This window comes from Falco biarmicus, unplaced genomic scaffold, assembly GCF_023638135.1.
Source record: "Falco biarmicus isolate bFalBia1 unplaced genomic scaffold, bFalBia1.pri scaffold_41, whole genome shotgun sequence".
NCBI classification, from domain to species: Eukaryota; Metazoa; Chordata; class Aves; order Falconiformes; family Falconidae; genus Falco; species Falco biarmicus.
Genome location: NW_026611960.1, coordinates 742905 through 761031, shown reverse-complemented (window position 1 = coordinate 761031; position 18127 = coordinate 742905). Strand labels below are relative to the sequence as shown.

General features: G+C 60.0%; 1 protein-coding gene and 1 long non-coding RNA gene across 5 annotated transcripts; one reads left to right on the top strand and one right to left on the bottom strand.

Moving 5' to 3' along the window:
* The first annotated feature begins 500 nt into the window (after positions 1-500).
* On the top strand, positions 501-5758 carry GIPC1 (GIPC PDZ domain containing family member 1). 4 transcript variants are annotated; one of them, XM_056326226.1, is made up of 7 exons: positions 501-671; positions 1107-1503; positions 2341-2526; positions 3144-3324; positions 4005-4114; positions 4208-4289; positions 4393-5758. In XM_056326226.1, the coding sequence occupies exons 2-7, from the start codon at positions 1216-1218 to the stop codon at positions 4542-4544; spliced, it is 999 nt and encodes a 332-aa protein (XP_056182201.1). In that variant the 5' UTR covers positions 501-671; positions 1107-1215; the 3' UTR covers positions 4545-5758. The 4 variants fall into 4 exon arrangements, with proteins under 4 accessions (XP_056182201.1, XP_056182203.1, XP_056182202.1 ...); XM_056326228.1 differs by having other exon boundaries at positions 653-671; positions 1419-1503; XM_056326229.1 differs by lacking the exon at positions 501-671 and having other exon boundaries at positions 1282-1300; positions 1419-1503.
* A 7097-nt stretch (positions 5759-12855) lies between these two features.
* On the bottom strand, positions 12856-14632 carry LOC130143538 (uncharacterized). The gene is made up of 3 exons (XR_008819765.1): positions 13952-14632; positions 13564-13710; positions 12856-13072 (listed from the first exon to the last, which is right to left on the bottom strand). It is a non-coding gene; the product is annotated as an uncharacterized LOC130143538 (long non-coding RNA).
* Between the last annotated feature and the right edge of the window lie 3495 nt (positions 14633-18127).

The following is an 18127-nucleotide window of genomic DNA, read 5'->3' as shown; positions in this document are numbered from 1 at the left end:
CACCCTCTACCTTTCCCCCCCAACCATGGGGCGTGTAACCTTCCCCCCCCCCTCATCCCCAAATGGGATCTTTAACACTCCACCTCCTCTTCAAATGGGGTGTGTGCCCCCTCCCCCAAATGGGGTCTGTCGCTGTGCCCCGCGAACGGGGGTGCGTGCTGCCCCCCCCAAAATGGGGTCACCCTCCGCCTTCTCGCCCCCCCCCCCTCAATGGGGCCTGTTGCCACCTCCTAACTCCCCGCAATGGGGTCTCTCCTACCCACCCCCGAAAAACGTCGTCCGTCCGTCGCTGGGTCGTATGTTCCGCTCCCAGCCCCGCCCCGCCCCCGCCCCCCCCCTCCCCCCCCCCCCCCCCCCCCCCCGGCGCCGCAGCTATCTTCGCCAGCCCCTCCCAGCCTGGCGGGCCCCGCCCCCGGGACGCGCGGTTTTCGCTGCTGATTGGTCGGGGGTGGCCCCACCCCGCGGGGGTGCGGAGCGGGCGCGCCCATGGCCCGGGGGGGGGGGGGGGGCGCGGGTGGCCGAGCCCTATCCTGCCGCCTCGCCCCTCCCCGCTGCACATTCCGCTGCCTGGCGAGGAGGCGGCGGTGATTGGTCCGGGCGGGTTTGGCTCCGCCTTCCCGGAAGTGGCGCTCCGGCAGTAGCGCCCGGCGGCAGGCGGGAGGGTCCGGCCGGTAAGCGGGGCTGGGCGGCGGCGGCCGGGCCCGGGATCTTGGGGGTGGGCGGCCTGGGCGGGGAGGGAGGTGCGCTGGGCCCCCACGGGGACGGTACCGGGCGTCCAGCAGGCCCGGACCCTCTGGTCGCAGAGAAACTCGGGAGCGCCCGCAGCCGGGGACCTCCCTGCCTCGATTCCCCGCCCCCCCCCCCCCCCCCCCCCCCATCCGCCTCGATTTCCCCCCATGGCCCCACAGCCCCCCCAGTGCCTCAGTTTCGCCCCATGGCTCCCCAGCCACTCCCATTCATGCCTCAGTTTCCCTCTACGGCCCATCAGCCCTCCCCGTGCGTCAGTTTCCCCCATTGCCCCTCAGTCACCCCTTTTTGTGCCTCAGTTTCCCTCTACGGCCCAGCAGCACCCCCCCCCCCGTGCCTCAGTTTCCCCTCTCTCCTAGCACCCGGCGAAGCACCGCAGGACACCACCTCCACGGGGAGGGGGCACCCAGCCCCCTGCCCCCCCCCAGGGCTCTGCTGCCACCCCCTGATACCCACCCCCACCCCCCCATGCCGCTAGGCCTGGGCCGCCGCAAGAAGCCCCCGCCGCTGGTGGAGAACGAGGAGGCGGCAGGGGGACGTGGGGGGGCTGCTGGTGAGACCCCGGGGGGGCCGGTGGGTGTTTCTGGGGGGCCCCCCGCCCCGGGGCTCCCCCCCCCGCCCCCTGCCCTTCGGCCTCGCCTGGTGTTCCACACGCAGCTGGCACATGGCAGCCCCACCGGCCGTGTCGAGGGGTTCACCAATGTCCGTGAGCTCTACGGCAAGATCGCCGAGGCCTTCCGCATCCCCCCGGGAGAGGTGGGGGGGCACCCCTGGGTGCTGGGTGGGGTGCTGGGGGGTGGGGGATTGAGGGGTGGCCCCCCAGAGGGTTCCCAGGGCACCCCTGGGTGATGAGTGGGGTCCTGGGTGGTGGGGGTGCTGAGGGGTGGGCACCGAGGGCTCCCAGGGTATCCCTGGGTGCTGGGCGAGGTGTTGGGGGCACTGCAGGATCAGTAAAGGAGAGGCTGGGAGCACCCTTGGGTGCTGGGGGTCCTAGGGGACATTGGGAACCAAGGGACTGGGACCTGGGGGGTTTGGGGGGTCCCTGGGGTGGGTTTGGGGGTCCCTGGGGTGTTTGGGGGCGTTCCTCGGGGGATTGGAGGGTCTTGGGGGGATTGGTGGGTTTCCGGGGGTGTTTGGGGGGTGCCCTGAGGGTTTGGGGGGGGCTTGGTGGGTTTGGTGGTGGCTTGGTGGTTTTGGGAGTCCCTGGGGTATTTTCGGGGCGTCCCTGTGGGGTTTTAGGGTCCCTGGGTGGTCCCTGGTCGGATTTTGGGGTCCCTGGTGGGTTCTGGGGGCTTTGGGGGTCCCTGGGGACACCCAAAGGGCAGGGGACTCCCAGGCTGGGCTGGGTGACCATGGGTGGCTGTTGACATCAGGGGGAGGGGACCCCAGAGGTGCACAGGGACGTCCCACAGGTCCCTTAAGCATCACCCATCACCTTGTGTCCCCTGGAGGGGTCCCGGGTGTCCCCAGATGGAGGTTCCTCCCACCAGGTCCTTCCCACCCGTGTGACCGAGGCGTCCCCAGGAGGGGGCTGGCCCAGGTGGCTGGGGCGTGTCCCAGGGTCCCCCCTGCACTGACGCCCTGCCCCCGCAGGTGATGTTCTGCACCCTCAACACACACAAGGTGGACATGGAGAAGCTACTGGGCGGGCAGATTGGCCTGGAGGACTTCATCTTCGCCCACACCAAGGGGCAGCGCAAGGAGGTGCAGGTCCTCAAGTCGGAGGAGGCCCTGGGGCTCACCATCACCGACAACGGCGCCGGCTATGCCTTCATCAAGGTGGCACCCATGGGTGCTGTCACCGGGCAGGGACACCTGGGGTGCTAGAGGGGACCCTGGGGGGTGGGGACATGGGGAGATCCTGGGTCATGTCCAAGTCAATGCAGGGATGGGGATGGACGACACCCAGGGGGGGACATGGGGTCGGAGGCACGGGGGCATCCTGGGTGGTGCCCAAGTTAACATAGGGATGGGGAAGGAGGACACCTAGGGATGGCCCTGGGGTGGGGGGACACACAGGGACATCCTGGGTGATGCCCGTAGGGATGGGGAAGGGGGACACCTGGGGGGGACATGGGGTGGGGGGGGACATGGGGTGGGGGGGACATGGGGACATCCTGGGTGGTGCCTGTAGCGACAGAGAAGGGGGCCCCTCACTCTCGGGGGGGGCCCTGCGGTCTCCTGGGTGGTCCCTGGGTTGAAGGGGGTTGTGGTGATGTCCTGGGGGGGGAGGGGGCAGTGTCCCTGTGGGGGTGGGGCAGGATGCCAAGGGACATCCTGGAGTATCGTGGTGGGATACAGGCAGCCCCTGGTGGTGCCTGAACGGGGTGGGTGGGCCCTGGCACCATCCCTGACCGCACTGGGGGGCCATGGTGAGCCCCGGGTGGTCCCCGCAGCGGATCCGGGAGGGCAGTGTCATCGACCGGATCCCAGTGATCAGCGTTGGGGACATGATCGAGGCCATCGACGGGCGGAGCCTGGTGGGCGCCCGGCACTACGAGGTGGCCAAGATGCTGAAGGAGCTGCCCCGGGGGCGCACCTTTGCCCTCCAGCTCACCGAGCCTCGCAAGGCCTTTGGTGAGCCCCAACTGGGAGCACTGGGAGCACTGGGAGCCCAAGCGGGAGGGATCCCAATGCCCCCCCTCCCCCCAGGGCAGCCACCTTTTTACTGGCTTTGGGGGGACCCAGGCAGCCAGGGCGTTGCTGTCCCCTGTCCTGAACTGGAGGGCAGTGCCCTGGGTTACTGGGAGCACTGGGAGCCCCACCAGTAAAGGGGACGGGACCCCTCATGTGTGTTCGGGGTGGAGGGTCCAGCCCCGCTACTGGGACCCTGAACACCTGCGGAGGTGGAAGGGGTACCTTAGAGCCCCCCCCCAAAACTCAGGGGGACCCCATGGGCCTGGGGGTCTCTGGGGTACAGGGTGGGGGCTGGTGCAGAGTCAGTAGCCTGGGGAACCCCGAAAACTGGGGGAGGACCGATGGGGACCCACAGTGCTGGGGGGAACACCAAAAGCCAAAAGGAGGCTGGTGGGGACCCCGTAACTGGAGGGGGGATGTGTGGGACCCCCATACCCCAACAATGGACTGATGGGGGCCCCCCCAGGACTGATGGGGGGCACTACAGAGACCCCCCAAACTATTCCCCTCCTACCCCTTGGGGCCTGGGGGGTCTGTGGTTGGTGGGGAGCCCCCTCAGCCATGCGCCCCCCCCCCCCCCCACTTCTCAGTCCCCCAACTCCCCCCATTTTGCCTTTCAGACATGATTGGGCCGCGGGCAGGGGGTGGCCGTGGCGGGCCCCCCGCCCCAGGCACTGGCCGGGGCACCCTGCGCCTCCGTGCTCGGGGACCTGCCACCGTTGAGGAGCAGGTAGGGCAGCGCGTGGCAGGGTGACGGGGCAGCGGGGACCCCCCCTCTGTCTCCAGGGGTCCCCCTGACCCCCTGACACCCCCCCCCCCCCAGCCGTCTGCCTTCGAGGAGCGGGCTGTGGCCAAGGTGGACGATCTGCTGGAGAGCTACATGGGCATCCGTGACAGCGAGCTGGGTGAGCGTGGGCTGCAGCCCCCCGGGGCCAGGGGACCCCCCCGGGGGCAGGGGACCCTCCGCAGGCACTGGTTGTTCCCTGAGTGTCTCCGTTGTCCCCACAGCTGCCACCATGGTGGAGCTGGGCCGGGACGCCCGCGACCCCGACGCGCTGGCCCAGGCCCTCGACTCCCAGCTCGGGGACTTCGCCTTCCCCGACGAGTTCGTCTTTGACGTCTGGGGGGCCATTGGTGACGCCAAGGTGGGGCGCTGCTAGGGTGCCCCCCCAGCTGCGGGGTCCCCCCAGGGCTGGGGACCCCCTTCCCTGGGCCGGGAGCATCCCTAGGGTTAGGGGATCCCCCCCTCCCCCACACTGACTGCCGTGGACTGGGCCCCTCTGCTCGATTCCATGATTGGAGACACACGCCCCCACTTGCAAATGGGGCCCCTCAAAAAGCTGGACCTCCCCCAGAATACCTGCTGGAGAGGGGGGGCTCCCCAGCATTCCCCGAGGGACATGGAGCCCTCACCCCAGCCAGGGAGCCCCCCATGAAGTCCCCTCTCAGGACCCCGTAATGGAGCTGAGTGCCCCACCTCAGCTGTAGACCCCCCCCAAATTACCTGACCCCCCTTTCCCAGCTAGGGCCTCCCGAGCATGGGACCCCCACTGCACCTTCAGACACCCTGCCAGGGGACCTGGGTGCCAGCCCCCTGAATATCGCCCCCCAGCCCCCTTGCAGCTGGCCTAGGACCCGCAACAGAGGTGGGTGCCCCCCCCCCCCCCCATTTCCTGCTTTCCTCTCCCGTGGATGTGGGTCCTTTTGATCCCCTCCCCAATTTTTGGGCCCCCTCCTCAGTCAGGAGATCCCACTCCATGTTCTAGGACCCCCCATCCACGGGCCTTGGTGCCCCCCCCCCCCCCCCAACATGGCACCCTTCTAAAGCACCCCTGGGCCTGAAGACGCCCCAGTTGCCGCGCCCCCCCCCCCCTTACCGAGGGCTGTACCCCACTACTAGGGGGATACCCCAGCCCCTCCTGCTTGGGTGACCCTCAGTCACCCCCCCATGACACTAATGTCCCTCCCCCTGCAGGGTGAGGTATGAGGGTCCCCCCCCCAGGGGCTTTTTAGGGGGGGAAGGGGGACCGGAGCAGCCCTGTGTCACTGCAAAATATGAGACAGACCCCCCCTGACACGCCCCCCCCCCCCGACCCCTGGCCTGCTGGTGCCAATCTGAGCCTGTCACACACTGTCACCCCCGCTGACATGCTGTCACCTCCCATCGCACTGACTACCTCGGGGGAGGGGGGGGGACACAGCACAGCCTCCCCGCCCCCCTGTCACCCTGTCCTGTGTCCCCTGGGGGTCCCCTGTAGCTGGGGTTGGGGGGGCTGATCATGGCAGCGGTGGGGAGGGGGCTCCCCTCCCTGGGGCATATTTTTGTATTTGATATGTAAAGTGCTTTTAACATAAAATAGAGAGAAATTGGGAACGGTGGCTGCTGGGGGTGGGGGGGTGGGGGTGTGCTCAGCGTTCGCTGGCAGAACTGGGTCTTACACACCCTTCGTGTGCTCCCCTTGCAAGCCCTTCGCACACCTTTGCACTCCTCTCACGCACCCCTTGCACGCCCTTTGTGCTACCCTTGCACACCCTTTGTGCATCCCTTCCACGCCCTTCACACACCCCTTGCACACACTTCACGCACCCCTTGCACACCTCTCATGCACCCTTTGCACACCTCTCGGACACTCCTCACATCACCTTCATGCACAACCCTTGCACACCCTTCGTGCACCCCTTGCACGCCTCTCACACACCCCTTGCACACCCTCCACACACCCCTTGCATGCCTCTCATGCACCCCTTGCATGCCCTTCGCACACCCCATGCACACCTCTTGCACCCTTTCCACGCGTCTCATGCACTCCTTGCATGACCTTTGCACACACCCCTTGCACGCCCTTTGTGCACCTCTGGTATGCCTCTCACACACCCATTGCACACCTCTCATGCACCCTTTGCACACCTCTCACACACCCCTTGCATGCCCTTTGTGCATCCCTTGCACGACCTTTGTGTATCCCTTCGACACCCTTCACACACTCCTTGCACATTCTTCATGTACCACTTGCACACCTGTCACACACCCTTTGCACACCTCTCAGACACTCCTTACATGACCTTCATACACAACCTTTGCACACCCTTTACACACCCCTTGCATACCCTTCGTACACCCCTTGCATGTCTCTCACGCACCCCTTGCACGCCCTTCGGGCACTCTTGCACAGCCACAGCCTTGCACACCGCTTGCATGGCTCTCCCCGGCCTTGCACGCCCCTTGCACACTCCCTGGCACAGCGCTTCCCAGCCTTGCACACCCCTTGCACACCCCCAGCCTAGCACACCCCTCACGAGCCCCTTGCACACCCCTTCCTGGCCTTACACACCCCTCACGTGCCCCTTCCCAGCCCTGCTTGCCCCTCACGTCCCCCACCCCACCCCCCCCGCCCCATGGCACCCTGCAGGGTGTGAACGTGGGGGTGCTGGGGGGGGAGGGGCATTTACACGACGGTTTGTCCCGGGGCACCCTGGGGGGGGGGGGGGGGGATGGGTGCAGCGCTGCGGCCGTCCTGGATCGTCCCCGTGTGGCCGCCGGTGGCACTGCGGGTCGGGGGCAGGTGGGTGCGTGGGGGACGGTGGGAAGGAGGAAGGGCAAGGTGGGGAGGGGGGTCACGGTTCGGGTGTGGGTTAGGGGTGAGGGTCTGGGTTAGGGGTGAGGGTCTGGGTTAGGGGTGAGGTCAGAGCTAAGGGTTCAGGTCAGGATTGGGGTGGGGGTCAGGGTTGGGGTGGGGATCAGGGTTAGGAGTGAGGGTCTGGGTTGGGGGTGGGGGTCTGTGTTAGGGGTGAGGGTCTGTGTTAGGGGTGGAGGTCTGGGTTAGGGGTGAGGGTCAGTTTTATGGGTGGGGGTCAGGGTCGGGATTCTGGGGTCAGGGCTGGGTTAGGGCCGGGGTCCCAGTTCAGTCCTGCTCAGGGCTGGGGTCCCTCTCCAGGGGCGGCAGTTTCCATCCCACCCCGGGGGTCCCTGCCCGCCTCACCTGGCGCTGGCAGCAGCGCAGGGAATGGTCCATAGGGTCCCCTGGTGCCACCCAGCTCCTCCAGACCCTCCTGCTGTCCCCCACCTCTGTCACCCCCCCGGCTGCCCCGCGCTGCCCCCCAAAAGCCGCCTTCAGGTGCCAAGTGGGGGCAGGATGGGTGGGCAGCGGCAGGGAGGGCATGAGGCGCCAGGGGTGGATGGCCACCGGGCTGGAGCTCCACGATGTCGGGGAGCCACGTGGGGACCACAGGGGGGGGTTGGGTGCTCACCACCTCCAGGGGTGGGGGGGCTGTGTGGTCACACCATGGGAAGGTTCCTCCCGTGGGTCTCCCACCCTCGCACCTCCCCGGGGCTGTGCCGGGGGGCTCCTGCCCCTCCGCCTCCCCTGTGGCACGGAGCTCACCTCCATCCATGTGTGGGGGGCACACAGAGGGATCCCACCGTCCTGCCGAGCTGGTCACACCTCCCAGTGACCACCTGCTGCGCTGGCACCATCGTGCAGGTCCCAGGGCATCGCACTGAGCTGAGACAACCTTGGAGGAGCTCTCGGGGTCACCTGCACCAGGTGGTGGAATCGGGGTCCCTGAGAGCTGTCGGGAAGCTCTGGCTGAGGCTGGGGCCACCTCGTCAGGCTGGAGGCTTGTTCTGGGCATGAGATCCGCTTTGGAGCAGGTCCCCTGGGCTCTCCGGGGCATCACCAAGGGCAGGTTGGAGCATGAGACCCTGCAAATGGCCATCTGTGTTCTGGAGGGGGTTTGTTCCTCAGACTCCTTGGCTCAGGTCTTCTCCAGCTCTCCGAGGAACTATGCCAGCTGAGATAATTCCACAGAGGAGTTAGGAGAGCTCAGTCCTCGCTGCTCGCACTGAGAAGGAAACACCAGAGGCCAGATTTACCTCCCCACCCGTGGGTGTCCACTGGACATCCAGACATCCCCTGGTTTTGGGTCCATTATTGCATTTTTCAGAATCAGTCTTAAATCACATCCTTAGAGTGTCTCAGGCCACTGGAGGTCCTGTGCCACCCAGGAGGTCCCCGAGCTCTGAGATGAGGCCTTGGGCTGATGGCACCTCCAGGCTGGGCTCTTGCAGGGCCACCCTGGAGAGCCGATTGTCCCCTGCTGCGTCTGGAAGGTGACTTTGTGCCAGGAGCTGCGTGTGCATAAACCCTCATTTCCACTCTTTGGCCAAACGCACGGATTTGTCAAGCCAAAAGGTCTCAACACTTGAGATTTTCAAGAAAACCTTCTGCTCCAGCAGAGCTGTCAGTTCTGGAGGCAAAGGGAAGGCACATCTTGTCCAGCAGCTGCCCAGCCCTGCTGGCAGGCTCCAACTGTAATGCAGCAAGGGGTCCCCTAGGCTTGGGTCACCCCACATCCCCCAGCCCCATTCCCTCCTCTGGTTCACAAATGTCTCCTTTCCACCACTGTGGGGAGCAGATGGGGAAGGTCAGGAGCGCCGGGCATGAGGTGGGAGCAGGCACTGTGAAGCCAGGTGAGAGCTCCACAGAGTGTGTTCCTCAGCCACAGAGTGTTCCTGAGCCAGAGCGCGTCGGTGAGTCCGAGCACATTGCTGAGGCAGGGCATGTGGTGCTGAGCCAGAGAGCGCATTCCTGAGCCAGAAGGTGTGTTCCTCGGCCAGAGAACGTTCTCCAATATATGTGCGTTCCTCGGCCAGACCGTGTTCCTCAGCCAGAGCACATTCCTTGGCCAGAGCACGTTCCTCAGTCAGGATGTGTTCCTCAGCCAGAACGTGTTCCTCGGCCAGAGCGTGTTCCTCAGCCAGAGCACATTCCTCAGCCGGAGCACCTTCCTTGGCCAGACTGCCAAGAACTCGGCCAGAGAACATTCCCCAACATATGCACATTCCTTGGCCAGAGTGTGTTCCTGAGCCAGAGAACGTTCCTGAACCTGAGGGCGTTTTTGATCCAAACACATTTCTGAGTCAGAGCATGTTCCCTGGCAAGAGCGTGTTCCTGATCCTGAGCATGCTCCGGAGCCAGAGCATGTTCTTGGACCTTAAAAAACAAAACGCAACACAAAGGAAATGAATGAAGTTAATTCAAAACAGTCACAGCAGGTTTTTTTTTTTGCTCCCAAAATTGTTTGGGTTTGAGTTTTTTCCCTCTCCATACGCTTTTGTCAAAGCTTCTTTCAGCTGCTGATAATCGAAGAGCATGACGGCATGTAAAGGTTTCTGCTTACGAGCCAGAACAGCTGCTGCTGTGGTAGTGTAAAAACATGCAGGAAGGGTAAGTCTGTTCCCACTCACTTCTATCGCATGGACTACCCTAGCTATGGATGGATTTCAGGGGTGTATACTGGTCTCTGCTGGTACATGGACATGCAGATGTCTCACTACCCAGCATCTACCTGCAGCGCAAATCACTCTTGCTGCCGTAAGGTGCAAAATAACTGAGTCTTAATGGCTACAGTGCAGTATCAACTGTCAGGAAAGCAGGGTTTAGCCTGGAGGCAGTAAAGTTCCATTTGAAAATGCCAGCTTAGTCTATTTAACTTCACTGTGTGTTTGGCAATTTGTACAGGATGCAAAATGCCCCACTTCTAGCCAGTTGTAGCCAAATTCTGCACATACATGTAGCTCTAACCAAGGACAGTGAGTGCATCTCAAGAAAAATCCTAGCTAAAAGCTTCTAAACTCAGTCTCTAGTAAGCTGACGGAATGCCACTACTCTGGGAAAGATACTGACAGCATTACTACAGAGAGCTCTTCAGATTCCTGCCCAAGGGCTTTTTGAGGACAGAAGACATCAGCTATCTTGAGATTTTCCTTCACAGGTTATTCCACGTATGTTCATTCCTCCTCCAATTTAAGATTTCCTTACACAAGTCTGATCTTTTAATTTGTAAGAAAATTTTAAGGATGTCAACAAAATCTGAGCAAAAGGCACCAGTTTGCAGTCCAGGTTGCAATCCGTCAGTGTATCCACGTGAGATTAGATGACAGAGGGAACAAGGGCAATTCCTCTCACGTATCTCCTCCAAAGTGCTTTGAGGTAACAGTTACAGTCAGAGCACGGAGGCGCAGGAATCCACACCTGTCCAGTTTCTAGCCTCCTCAGGGCTGTCAGGAGGCCAGGGATGTCACTACAGAGAAGCTCTGGCAAAAGAGAAGCTTGTTCCTTCTCAACTGCTGCCCAGTTATAACTATCAGTCACCTGTAATCCCTGCCATCTTTGAGCTAGTGACCTACATGTGGAGCTCCCATCACTGCTAATCCCTTGAACCATCCAACCCACCTCAGGATAGAGAGGTGGACTGGAACTCCTCTTGATTCTTCTAGACAATCTGCTTCTCTGTTAGGGACATGCAACGCAATTACCTGGAAAACGAATGCCTGCGCCCCTCCTGAAACTCCTCATGCGCCACCAATTCCATAGAAGAAGCACTGGTGAACACTTCAGGACTGGACTTTTTCTTTTCCCTGTTAAAATCAGTTTGACCATTATTACAATTATAGTTGGAACTTTACTTCAAACAGACACCAAAATACAAAACATGGCCAAGATGAGAAAATGTCTACTGCATGTAATGCCAAAGGTGAACATCCTAGTCACGCGAAACGAGTTTAGTATTCCTCCAGGATTTAGGGAAAGTTCTAAAATTGCATTTGTCTTGCTTGCATTTTGCACATTTACCATCTGCAATGAAAAGGTCTGTTGGATAAAACACGATGCCATTTTTGCTTCTGCCAGATGCACTTTAGTGTAACTGCAGTCCAAGGTGCTAACGAAATACCAAAGCGCAAACCCGTGCAACTTCCTGGAGCCAAACACTTACTCCTTTTGAAGTCTCCACTGTTCCCTTAAAACTCCTTCCTAGACAAGGGATGCCAACAGCATCCTGCCTTCTGCTTGAAGTACGGTGGCCAGCAGGACCAGGGAAGGGATTGTCCCGCTGTACTCAGCCCTGGTGAGGCTGCACCTCCAAAACTGGGTTCAGTTTTGGGCCCCTCACTACAAGAAAGACACTGAGGTGCTGGAGTGTGTCCAGAGAAGAGCTGCTGAAGGCTCTGGAGCACAAGTCCTGTGAGGAGCAGCTGAAGGAACTGGGGTTGGTTAGCCTGGGGAAAAGGAGGCTGAGGGGAGACCTCACTGCTCCTTGCAACTACCTGAGAGGCAGCTGTAGCGAGGTAGGGGTGGGTCTCTTTTTTTTCCCAGGTAACAATTGATAGGAGGAAAGGAAATGGCCTCAAGTTGCGCCACAGGAGCTTGAGATGGGATATTCGGGAAAATTCCTTCACCAAAAGGTTTGTCAAGTGTTGGAACAGGCTGCCCAAGGAAATGGTTGGGTCACCATCCCTGGGTGTATCAAAAGAAATGTAGAGGTGGCGCTTAGGGAACTGCCGTAATGATGGACTTTTTAGGTTTTAGGTTAGGTTAACTGTTTTAGGTTAACTGATGGACTCAGTGATCTTAAAGGTCTTTTCCAACTAAACCTAAGTGACTCCGTGATTCTATAAAGAAAGTGCTGGTGTCGCTGAGAGGGTATTTGAATGAGTCGCTGGCCGTGCTGTTGGCTGATGACATGTTTGCAGGAGCTGGGGGATATTCTGGAGCGGGGCAGAGGTATACCCAGCAGATGGAGGCTGAGCAGGTGGAAACTAAGGAGGTTAGGGTTAGGGTTAGGGTTTTAGGGTTAGGGTTAGGGTTTTAGGGTTAGGGTTAGGGTTAGGATTTGGGTTCGGGTTAGGGTTAGGGTTTTAGGGTTCGGGTTAGGGTTCGGGTTCGGTTAGGGTTCGGGTTAGGTTAGGGTTCGGGTTAGGTTAGGGTTAGGTTACGGTTCGGGTTAGGTTAGGGTTCGGGTTAGGTTAGGGTTAGGGTTCGGGTTAGGTTAGGGTTCGGGTTAGGTTAGGGTTCGGGTTCGGGTTAGGTTCGGGTTAGGTTAGGGTTCGGGTTAGGTTAGGGTTAGGGTTCGGGTTCGGGTTCGGGTTAGGTTAGGGTTAGGGTTCGGGTTAGGTTAGGGTTCGGGTTAGGTTAGGGTTAGGGTTCGGGTTCGGGTTAGGTTAGGGTTCGGGTTAGGTTAGTGTTAGTGTTAGGGTTAGGGTTAGGGTTCGGGTTAGGTTAGGGTTCGGGTTAGGTTAGGGTTAGGGTTCGGGTTCGGGTTAGGTTAGGGTTCGGGTTCGGGTTCGGGTTCGGGTTAGGTCAGGGTTAGGGTTCGGGTTCGGGTTAGGTTAGGGTTCGGGTTAGGTTAGGGTTCGGGTTAGGTTAGGGTTAGGGTTCGGGTTCGGGTTAGGTTAGGGTTCGGGTTAGGCCCGGCGCCGCGCGGGCCGGAAGTGATCCCACCTTTCCCGGGCCGGATGCGTCATATGCCCTTACGCAGGAGGCCGGAAGCCCCGCCCCTAGGGGTCAAAGCCGCTTCTGCGCATGCGCTGCCCTCGGTTGGCCAGAAGGGCTTCTGCGCATGCGCCAAAGCGGGATTGCGTCATGTGCCCGTACGCCCGGGGCCGGAAGCCCCGCCCCCTTTGGCGTCAAGCCGCGTCTGCGCATGCGCTGCCCTTACTCCGCCTGGGGCGGTGCTGCCGTCTGGCGAAAAAAATTGGGTATTGCAGCCCGTCTAGCTAACGGACCGCACAGTTTATTATAGGCATGGCATCAATAAGGGAACTCTGCCCACGGCCCGTTAGGAAGTTGCCTGGCTTCACATCTCGGTGGATGAAGTTCTTACAGCGAACATTTTCGATTCAACTAGTCTAGAGAAAAAGAAAAAAAAAAATCACTCGAGAGACTAGGCTTACGCTTTTTTTTCCCCCTTATAAAAACACTAGCAACATTGCCTTAACGAGTAAAGAGGTCATGAAACTTTTTATTGTAAAATGGAAGGGCATGAAAGAGAACATAATTCGACAGACGATACATAAACCTCTCCAGCTCTTTCCCCATGCCTATTTGACATTGGTTTCCAAAAACTTTCTCCGGTGAGCGTCTTTTGTCTTTGAGCAGTGCAACAGACGGTTTGCAAACAGCACAAGTCTGCTTTTGAACAATCATTTCAGACTTTGTAATCACTTGAGATGGGGCCCTTTGTACTTAAGAGAAACAAAACCCACTTTGAGTCTTTCCTTTAACGACACAGGCCTATTCACCTTTACCTTAGAGAAACAACCTACTCGCTTCTGATCTCTCGAGGAATCTTAATATTCCAACACACTGCGCCATCAAGTTCAACAAAGCAGTTTCCTACCATTGCCAGCGAGCAATAGGACTGTCTCGAGACGAAGTTTCCTCGAACAAAAACCGAAGAGATCTTCAAGACTCGGTCCAAATGGCTCCATCACTGTTCAATCGCAGTCTCCTTCGGCTCCACACCACTTCCTTGTGGGAACGCCCCCTAGAAAAAAAGAAACAGTTTCATCAGGGTAACAAGTAGAATACAGCTCTAGCCTTGAGGACGGTTGGCACGCACACAGCCTCTATCGCCGCAGTCCCCTGAGCCGCAGCTCAGCGCACGCCGACAGCGGTGATGGAGGACGCGCTTAAGGCGAAAAGCCAAAAGCAAACCCCCCGAAGCCCAGAACCATGCTCAGGAACACAGGAGTTAAGCCTAAAACTGGTTGAAAGCTGCCTCCTACCTGTTCCCCCGCCACCTTTCCCCCTCCAACGTCAGCACATTTCCTCGCGATCCCTTTTCGCAAACAAAAGACGGATGCCTGTGGTATCAGCTCGGTACCGAAGCACCACGATGCGCTTGCCGGCTGCATGCTCTCTCACAAGGCTGACAGCTTCTCTGCACGCAACAGCCGAGGCCCTGTGAAACGGGAGGAAGGCAAACACCGATAACGTCTCGCAGGGGTCAGGAGGGAGTCGGGGTGCACTACAGTCAGAGCCCAACGCCTTACCCAGAGGAATTACCGCGGCAGAACAAGAGGCAGGAGCGATCAGTAGACAGGCAGATAACATGCACGGCAGCGATACCCACGTCAGACTGGCAGGACGCTTCCAGTCGCTTCACCCCGCAGCTTTGTTTTGAATTTCGTTAAAAGGTAATCAGATTCTTAACGCTCATTCTGCTTTTAATAGCTTTTGGAGAAAGGCTAACACGTGGCATTGGCGTTACAGTCGGAATTCAAGTATAAAAATCACGGCAAATCTGTGCCTTGTCAAGCGGCTTCCCAAGCAGGCTCTGGAGCCTTTCAACAAGACAGTCAAATCTGGAGTCCCAAGGGAACTCTGTGCCAGCTCCGTCAGTGCATCTGAGCTCTCTGACAAAGCACACCGCCGTACGGAAACGTAAGCGGGTTTATACCTCGAGCTCATTTACAATCTCGAAAAACAATACTGCCCGGCCAGACGCGCTGCTTTAAGCGCCTAGCAGGCCCGGCTGCGTTACCACGAGGGACCAACAATTCCTCCCCGGCCGTTGCCCGAGCCGCAGCGCAGCACTCGGAAGCGGCGGGCACACGGAGCCTCGCGGGCCCTCGGCGGGTACAAAAGTGATCCCTCCGTAGTCAGCAGTCCGACTCCCAAGCACGAGGCACGCGTGGCGAAGTAACATCTCAACCGACCTTCAGTTCCGCTCCCCTTGACTTGTCAACGTACGATTCCGGACGAACCTAGGGACAAAGGGAAAACAAAAGGCCCCGGTTTCACTGGGAAGCAAATCAAAAGGCCTCTTCCCCTCGGCTGCTCCGGCCCCGGAGCTGACTGTCACGACACAAGATCAGCCAGACACCTGAGCTGCTGCCGCCTCCCAGCCCTCCCCGGTGGTTAAACGCTTGCGGAGAAATCAGCAGTCGGGGGCGACGGCTGGGGATTCCGCTACCGGCTTTCTTTTCTTGCCTTTGCCCGCTCGCAGAGGTGGAAAGGGGCTCCTGAGCCACCCCCCCGCGACAGCGTTACCGCAGGCCCCAAGGCAGCCTCTGCGGCCCGCGGGGGCCGGCAGCCCCAGCCCGCTGCCACGGCTCAGGCCAGCGGCTGGGGGAAAGACAAAGCCCCGCGCAGAGCTGCGGCGGCTGCGGCGGCTGCCCGGGCAGCCCGGAGGTGGCGGGTGGGCGGCGGGGCGCCGCGGGCCGACCCCTCTCCCGGGCCCCGCCGCCACAAGCGAGCACCGGGGCCGCCCCGCCGCCGCTCCTCGCCTCCTCGCTGAGGAAGCGGCGCAGCTCCGAGAGACAAAAAAAAACCCACCTAAAAAAGGCAGCCCCGTGAGGAGCCCGCTGACCACCGTCACTGCCGGGGAGACGAGAACCGCCGGCAGCCCCGCCGGTCCCGGGCCGGGCCGCCCGCCTGCCTCAGCCCGCCCGCCGCCGGCACCAGGCGCTCCCTGCCGCGGCCGAGCGCCGGGCCGCCACATCCCCCCCACTCGGCCGCTGCCCGCCGGCCCCCGGCCGCCCTCAGCCCGAGCGCTCAGCCACCGCGCCGCCGCACGTCCCGGCCCGAAACTCTTCCAGGCTCCCGGCGAAGGCTCCGCACCTCCACAGCCACTGCAGCTCGCGCGCAAGCCGGCAATGAACCCACCTTCCGGGGCCGTATGCGTAGCCCATACGTACGAGGCCGGAAGCCCCGCCCCTTTGGCGTCAAGCCGTTTCTGCGCATGCGCTGCCCGGTTAGTGGAGCGCTGCTGCCATCTAGCGAAATATAATTAGGTACTGCATCCGGCCCTGTTGGTGGAGCGCTGCTGCCACCTAGCGAAATTTTAATGGGTACTGCAGCCGGCCCTGTTGGTGGAGCGCTGCTGCCATCTAGCGAAATATATATGGGTACTGCAGCCGGCCCTGTTGGTGGAGCGCTGCTGCCATCTAGCGAAATATATTTGGGTACTGCAGCCGGCCCTGTTGGTGGAGCGCTGCTGCCATCTAGCGAAATATATTTGGGTACTGCATCCGGCCCTGTTGGTGGAGCGCTGCTGCCATCTAGCGAAATTTAATTGGGTACTGCATCCGGCCCTGTTGGTGGATCGCTGCTGCCATCTAGCGAAATATATATGGGTACTGCAGCCGGCCCTGTTGGTGGAGCGCTGCTGCCATCTAGCGAAATATATTTGGGTACTGCAGCCGGCCCTGTTGGTGGAGCGCTGCTGCCACCTAGGGAAATATATATGGGTACTGCAGCCGGCCCTGTTGGTGGAGCGCTGCTGCCATCTAGCGAAATATATTTGGGTACTGCAGCCGGCCCTGTTGGTGGAGCGCTGCTGCCATCTAGCGAAATATAGTTGGGTACTGCAGCCGCCCGGTTGATGGATCGCTGCTGCCATCTAGCGAAATATAATTGGGTAATGCATCCGGCCCTGTTGGTGGAGCGCTGCTGCCACCTAGCGAAATATATTTGGGTACTGCAGCCGCCCGGTTGGTGGAGCGCTGCTGCCACCTAGCGAAATATATATGGGTACTGCATCCGGCCCTTTTGGTGGAGCGCTTCTGCCATCTAGCGAAATATATTTGGGTACTGCAGCCGCCCGGTTGGTGGAGCGCTGCTGCCGCCTAGCGAAATTTAATTTGGTGCTGTAGCCGCCCGGTTGGTGGAGCGCTGCTGCCGCCTAGCGAAATTTAATTTGGTACTGTAGCCGCCCGGTTGGTGGAGCGCTGCTGCCACCTAGCGAAATTTAAGTGGGTACTGCAGCCGGCCCTGTTGGTGGAGCGCTGCTGCCATCTAGCGAAATATATTTGGGTACTGCAGCCGGCCCTGTTGGTGGAGCGCTGCTGCCATCTAGCGAAATATATTTAGGTACTGCAGCCGGCCCTGTTGGTGGAGCGCTGCTGCCATCTAGCGAAATATAGTTGGGTACTGCAGCCGCCCGGTTGGTGGAGCGCTGCTGCCACCTAGGGAAACATAAATGGGAACTGCAGCCGGCCCTGTTGGTGGAGCGCTGCTGCCATCTAGCGAAATATAATTGGGTACTGCAGCCGCCCGGTTGGTGGAGCTCCTTTCCTGCTATTTTGTGACTTGTGTTGGAAGTGCCTGGCACCAGGTTCTAGTATTAAGGCAGAAAGCCCCAGGGCCTCGTACCTCTGGGTGGCACATGCTGTGTCACACCAGCTGTGGTGCCTTCCCGCTTTAGAAATGCAATCAGTTTTGGCAAGTTTACAAAACTAGTGCTTTATCAGGAAGGTGTCTTGGGGTTTCAGCTTACCCCTTTCTACTTTTCATATGCCTACATCGCAAGAAAAAGAAAGGGTTTTGCTTCTCAGGTTTGCTCCAGTTACTTGGCAATTCAGGCATGACCACAGCAGAGCTGTTTTCCTACAGTCTTTTTTGTTTCCAGAACCCTCCCTCCCCTCCCAAGAGAGGGCTATGTGCAGGGCAAAGCGGACACTATGAGTAGGGACGACTGAGTAAAGTTACCAAAGGGCACGTGGTGCCTTCCTCGAAGCAAGGGACTGATTTCAGTTTTTCTATGCTTGGATGACTTTTGCAGCTCAGAGTTTGGTTAAATCTACTCGTGGGGCAGCACTTGAACGTCTGTTGAGTGATTTCATACTGGACAACAGCAGCCACACCAAGACAAAAGTCTCCTTGGGGACAGACATGATAGCAAACTTCGTGTGGGCTGACCTCACCTTTTGCTTGCAACTGGCACCTTATTTTGCAAAGGAATCTTTGAAACCCTCTTTCTTTGAGACAAGGGACTGTAAGGGCCAAGGGCCAAAGCAGCGATGCTGCAGCCTGGAGCCTGATGGTGGCTTCTCAGGTTCCAGCAACGGCTGTGGAGCACAGCTCTTGTGTCACCAAGCAGAGCGCCTGACAGCCTGAAGTGCCTCGGTGCCCTGGGGGTGTGAAGCCTCTGTCTGGGGATCAGGCAGCCTCCCACCACA